A 6,786-nucleotide genomic window follows, 5' to 3' on the forward strand; every position below is an offset into this window, starting at 1 on the left:
GTTTACACAAACTGTATGCCTAAATGTAACAGTCTCAAACACACAAACTAGTACAAAAAGATGTTAAAAGTCCAAAAAGAAAGTATAAAAATATGTCTACCTTCAGTAATTGCTCCGCGCATCGCCGAGATTGGGAATGGATAGATGCCTGAAGTGGAGTAAATGTATCATGGAAGACAAGATTTGGCTGCAAAGATAAAACAGAAGTAATTCAGTGATCCCACTAGCATTCTAACAAATAAGCTGAAAGGGAGAAACTTAAAAGGCGCAATTAGGCAATGATATAACGATAGAAAATGTAAGCTATTAGTTATATCAAACGAGCTTACCATGCAGTTGATCATGCATATAGTTACTGATTAAGCAGCTAAAATCTAATCAGGATAAAGTTTGGGTTACCATTAACAGATCATTAAGTATTCCGTAAACTGAAAACCACTACTATTAATGAAGAGAAGGTAAATGCTACTCACATTGGCACCATGATCCAGAAGAACTTTAACAGTATCGTGTTCGCCAGCACTGGCAGCATGGTGTAGCGGTGAGCCAAAATCATCAGTAAGATCCACATTAATACCTTTTGAAAGCAACAAGGGTATGCCATCTTTTTGCCCTGCAACACGAAAAAACATCTGGACATCATTTAGACTACTTTAAAATGTCTGTGCAACACATTTGGATAGTTACCAGATGGGTCGGACCTTACCTCTCGTAGCGACATGATGCAAAGGACTTTTGTTTTCATCATCTGGTATTTCAGGATTGGCACCCATTTCAAGAAGATATTCCACAGCGGCCAAGTGCCCTTCCGCGGCTGCGTAGGCCAGGGGAGTTTCACCTGCAGAACACATCACCATAAAGTGTATAAGTACTTCAGTACTACACACACTCGTGTTTACCTATTTCTAAGCACCAAAAGTAATTATCAACACGGTATCATAATCCAATTATCCCACCACCTCCACCACCACAGAAGCACTTCATGCTCCACCACCTAATCCTCCTAGTAACCCACCACCACCTCCAGCTCCAATTTCACTACCAGCATCTCTCCAACTCCAAGTCCACCACCACCAACAACATCGCCTCCAACTCTAATACCACAACCACCTCCAACTCCACCCTCAAACCTCCAACGGCATACAGTAATGATTTTACCAAACAAAAACTAAAAACTAAACATTACAATTACACAAACCTAACAACGACAATTTCCAATTCAACTCCTAAATCCTAATAGAAATCAACAAACAGGTTATAAGCAAATACATTATTCAACATCAAATCATGAAATCTAAGGAAACAACAACACAATTAAATGATTAATTGAGTATAATACCTGATCCAGCTTTGACATCAGTACTTAAGAACATTTACTCTCCCTCCGGCAGCAGCATGGTGGATAGCTCGTCTACCCTCTTCGTCTTTTGTATTCTCAATTACTGATGCTATTCCGTCTCCAATTACATGATCCATTGCTTCTGCGAATTCTGATCCAATTACAAAACAAGATCATCAAAACACAAAAAAAAAAAAAATCCCAGAAAAATGAAATAGAATAGAAATAACGATGTTTACTTTTGAGTTTGTTGAGTTTTCCGGCATAAGCAGCATTGAGAAACATCTCAGCTGTAAACAAACAAGAAACAAAAAAAACGCGAAATCGGGATGTAAAGAAGAATAAGAACAAGAAGAAACCGAGTGCGGAACAAAATCCTAGGATTAGAGATGGTACGGACTTGCAGCTGGAACAAAATCCATGGTGGGTGAAGAACGACGAAGAAGAAGAGGGGTTTACTCTCAGAAACGAGGAGAGAAGGGGAAGAAGAAGGGTTTTAATGAAAAGGCGCGCCAAGGTACAGTCAAAGCGAGTCTTGCAGTAAACGTCCTTACACGTAAGGTCTAGGTGTTGGGGGCATGTAACGTGTAAGACGGTAAATGCCCGCGAAAGTAATTGGAGCTGCAGGGCGGTGGGCGGAAGCAAAATTTATTTACCACTGTTAATTATTTTTTTTCTTTTTTGACAGTCGGGTCGAAGGATAATGGACTTTGGAATTTAATTTTAAAAATAGCTTGAGAGCCGGTTAATTGAGTGCCTCAACTCAATAATTTGCAGCATTGGCCACCATCCTCTCTTTTTTTATTGATTCCATTCACCATGTTTTTTCTTTCGAAATCTTGTCTATCATATCTTCAAAATTAGCCATCACATCAACTATATCATCATAGATATGGCATATCTGCGTTAGTACCTGTATGAGGTAAAATAACCCAAGAAGTTGGCAAGCCAACAGAGAAAAACAGACTCGACGTCTACACCATACAACTGAAAGTGCAGGCCAAGACCAAAGACTGCACCATACAAAGCAATCACAATACAAAAGACTAATAGTGCAGACCATATCCAGTGACAACGTAGCGCTGCAAAGCAACCATCCGTGACAAGAAATGGTTACATAGGAAATTATGCATCACCCACATACGTAATCTAACCATCCAGAATTTCACTATGGATTCCCAACAGCAAAATTTCCTGTGTCTTAGATTCAACTAAGGGTTATAACATCTGCTTAGCCGGATCCTGTTGAGAATGATGCATTATATGATTCATATATCTATACAGCAAACAAATAAGAAGAGCCAGCTCTGCTCGCAAGTGTGGCAACTGGCGAAGTTGAAAATGTTTCTGACATTGGGATTCCTAAATTGGGGAAAACCGTAGATGCACGAAAATAAAAAGTCCAAGACTTGCATAAATATCTCAATATGATTAAAAAGGGAAAAAGCAGTTCTGCGTAACCATACCTTTAGAATTATGGGCACCAAACACTCAAATGTGGCATATTGGAAGAAAAAAAATCCGACTAAATACACTGCAGACACAGTAGACTAGCTAGGATCCCTAATAACAACATATGCAGTTTGAAGCAGCATTTGCACACAACTTAACACAAACAGGACAACAGATAAAAGTATAAAGGAACAGAAAGAGACACTGGGACATTACAATGCGTACGAGCCATGTAGCAATTAAAATACATAAACAAAGTTAAAACTTAGAAACAGATTGTATCCCCAAAATAATTAGACAATTAGGTCATATTCATGTAAGGCACATCATACACTGGTAAGTGGTAAGTAAGGTAAACATATGAGGGTGCAGGTTCGAGACATAAGCATAGTTTAAAACCAAAACCACAAGGTAAAGCAATCGCACCTACAGCATATATAACATTGTGATGAAAGCTATAAATCGTCTAAACTGCGAAGCACCAATATCTGTATAGTAGTAGTTCTATCTCGAGTCAGAAAACTTAAAACTGAAACCAAAAAGTGCTAGTGTCACCGAAACTATAAGTCTATAACTAATATCGTATCTGTATATCTACTATGCTCATATCCTCGTACTCATATACTGGGAGAGAACCAAGTGTTACCGCATTTCAAGCATTCCAACTTATAACCAGCAACACGGTTTGCTTTGAGGATGTTGCTTTGCAGAGCCACTCTCTTCTCGCTGCACCTTGGGCATGGAATGTCTGCCATATCCATATGTTGCTCCTCCGGTTCTTCTCTAGCTGGCTTCTCTTCTGTTGCCAGACGTCCTCTCCTCAATTCCTCCGCTGTCATCTCCACAACTGCTGAAGCTTTCAACTCTCCATCGATCAAACGTCTAGCTAATTCAACAGTATTCTTCATATTAAAACGCAACTGACGCATTTTTTGCTGATACTTAGCCAAATTCTCACCCCGAGTACTAAAACAAGCCTTCTCTAGCGCAACTAACGCGGGCATTACAACTTTTGGGTGGTGATCTCTGGATGATCTGTAGGAAATACAGTTTATTTCCTCGAAAAGCAGTTCCAAGCATTTATCTCTCACATCATCTCCTGTAAGTGCTTTAGCCAAAATTGCATCCATATCAACAGAAGTATCGTCTACAGGTAGATGTGGTTGATTATCGTCTACTTCCTCTTCCATAATCTCACCATCCTCCAAATCATTTCCGGCTTTCTCCCCTTCCATCTCAGTATCATCATATCCCAACAGTTGTTGAGTTTTTAGCAGACGATGATCAATTTCAACCTGTTTATGCTTCTCAAAATCTCTGTCCACTATCCACCACAGTACTTGTTCTTCGTGATCATAAACCCGTAGGACAATAAACCCGGGATTCTGTGTACGGACAGGTATTTTATCCACTGACGGAACGAAATGCACTATACAAGTATGCATTAAACACATACTGGGAACCTCTTCTTCATGAAAACTGTAAAAGAGCTCCCTGTCATCATACCGCTCCCAGACTCCCCCACGTCTATCTGATACATCCTCCGGGCGATACAAGTACTGGCACATAAACGTGAATTCCCCATCACTGTCTTCTGTTATTTGCTTGATAATTGCAATTTTAGGCTTTTCATTTACATCATCTGGAGCTATTAAAGTAGCATCACCAACTTCGAACCTAAATTTTTTAGTCGCAAAAGAACTGTGGTAAGATTTCCCCAAACTCCCCTCTCCATCAATAGACATCTTTAAAACAGTAGTTGGTGTAGTCCCTGTCATAAGTTTGTTCAACATCAGTTCTGAATTCATATATAAATGCCGAAAACATATAGCAAATTTCAAAAAAACAACCTGAAGGACTCATTTGCAACCTTTGCCACTAATCAATCCTTGGATTTTCTTCATGGTGCAACGAAAAAAAAAGCCAATCAATTCGATGCACACTATTCATGCTTGGGCAATTGCCTAGTTAACATACAGGATTAAGGCTTAGATTAATGTTTTCATACTGCAAACTTTTTTCCTATTATTAGCTCTAATCACCCATGCAAGATTTACATATACCTACTATTTGCCTAATTATTAACGAATAATACAATCATAATTGTTATTAAACTAAGAAAATATTCACTGATTTCCTTGAAATTTGTGTGTATCTGTCCAATTACTACATAATTAAACCTAAAACAACAAAAATTAGAACAAAAAGTCAGCTTAATTCTCCCCTAAATTGAAGATCAAACAAAAGAAAATCATTAACAGATTACCTTGAAATGTGCTTTGTCTATTTCCAATTTATACAAAATTGATATCAAAAAAACAAAATCAAAAGAACAAATTAACACAAAATTAAACCTAATTTAATGATTTCTGTATATCTTCCCCAAAAAGAAGTGGGGAAAAGTCCATTACAATAAATAACACTGCAAATCATCATCAACAAGAAAAACTAAACATGCAAGCTAGGGTTTAACTACTAAGTCTTAAATCAAAGAGAAATGAGAAAAAAAAATCAGTACCTAATCTTCTGAGTGCTTCTTCAAAAAACCAAAATGGTATGATGAAGATGAGAAATGTAGAGAAGCATATGAAACAAGAAATGAGATGTAGATAAAAGCAAAGTCTGAGTGGGATTTTAATTGAAGAAATTAATAACCTGAACGAGTGAGTAAAATAAATTATTATCTATTTCTTGCAAACTGTGCTTTTACAGAGGAAGCTTGCTCAGAAAGAAATATAGCTAGAAGAGGAAACGATTGATTTGACATGATACGAAAACACGTGGTATAGCTATAGGCCTGTGGGCAGAGACTTTTTAAATCTTTTGATTTGATACCCAGAAGAGCTCTTTTTTTTTTAAGGAATTTTTTTGATTTGACAGACCCATATTTAAGGCTCGCATATTTTGGAGTCTATGTAGAAGTTTAAGACCCGTTAAAACAAAAGTTACTTTTGATGGCTCCGCTTTTCCTGAATCTTCTTTTGATGGCTTTGATGTAAAGAGCGTTGAAATGTTCCAAAATTTCATTGGTTTCAGCATGTATCTCGATATTCATGTGCTGCTTTTCCTCAGCCCAGCCAAATGCTACTTTTGCTCCTCCTGTGGCTCCGCTTGCTCCTAATTGGCCTGTGTGTCCTCTGCTATCAACATATTTGCCTGCAAAATCAGTAACAGTCAGAGCTGATAAAAACTGATAACTGTTAGGATCCTGTATAGTGCAGATTTTGATTATGTAACCATAATCCTGCTTTTGCTGAGGGATCCCAACATGAAATCCTGTTTCTTCTCTTTGAAGACCAGTTTCAGAGATATGCCCTTGAGTATTCAGGGCATGATGAGCCAAATTCTGTATTCTGTTATAATCACATAAGTGTTGTTCAATACTAAGAGTGGTTTTCTTAGAATTGGGTTTTGATGTTTTGGAAAACTAGATCACATCTAGCCTTCCAAATAAACCAGCAAGTAGTATTGAACCAATCCATGAAAGGTGTTTGATGGTCAAACGGACCATGACTTTCACCAAACATACGATGCCAAACATCAGTAGCAGCTGGGCAATTGAGGAACATGTGTGTCATTGTCTCCTCCCCATTTTTGCATATTTTGCATATATGATCAATATAGTGAAGAATGCTTGCGGTTTTAGCATTAGTTGGGAGGATTTTATGAGCACATTTTCAGAGAAAGATTTTGATAGCAGGTGCAACTTCCAAACTCCATAAAGATCCCCAGTCTCTTGTTGCATGGTCATTTCTGTAAAGATTCTCTATTTTGGCTTTGTACAGAGCTTTAACGGAGAATTTTCCTGTATTGTTGAGGTTCCATTGCATGCTGTCCTCTTCCCTTGTGTGGATAACAAGATCAGTGATAGCTTGAGCAATATCAGGACTGAAGATCTTTTGAATAAGCTGAATGTACCATTCCCTTTGATCTGTCATTAAGTGAGCTAGAAGCTGAATACCATTGGGGCAGTTTGCAGGTTTTGTGAGTTTGTC

The 6,786-nt window shown here is 38.1% G+C and overlaps 2 protein-coding genes across 2 annotated transcripts; both read right to left on the reverse strand.

Moving 5' to 3' along the window:
- Positions 1-359: 359 nt before the first annotated feature.
- Positions 360-1,357, reverse strand: LOC113326897 (ankyrin repeat domain-containing protein 65-like). Its single transcript, XM_026574563.1, has 6 exons — positions 1,340-1,357; positions 1,199-1,233; positions 1,012-1,130; positions 707-838; positions 474-613; positions 360-374 (listed from the first exon to the last, which is right to left on the reverse strand). Exons 1-6 carry the CDS (start codon positions 1,355-1,357, stop codon positions 360-362), a joined length of 459 nt encoding a protein of 152 aa, XP_026430348.1.
- Positions 1,358-3,022: 1,665 nt separating this feature from the next.
- On the reverse strand, positions 3,023-5,412 carry LOC113326996. Its single transcript, XM_026574647.1, has 2 exons — positions 5,310-5,412; positions 3,023-4,562 (listed from the first exon to the last, which is right to left on the reverse strand). Exon 2 carries the CDS (start codon positions 4,534-4,536, stop codon positions 3,409-3,411), a length of 1,128 nt encoding a protein of 375 aa, XP_026430432.1. The 5' UTR covers positions 4,537-4,562; positions 5,310-5,412; the 3' UTR covers positions 3,023-3,408.
- Between the last annotated feature and the right edge of the window lie 1,374 nt (positions 5,413-6,786).

Source organism: Papaver somniferum, unplaced genomic scaffold, assembly GCF_003573695.1.
Source record: "Papaver somniferum cultivar HN1 unplaced genomic scaffold, ASM357369v1 unplaced-scaffold_10, whole genome shotgun sequence".
Taxonomy (NCBI): domain Eukaryota; kingdom Viridiplantae; phylum Streptophyta; class Magnoliopsida; order Ranunculales; family Papaveraceae; genus Papaver; species Papaver somniferum.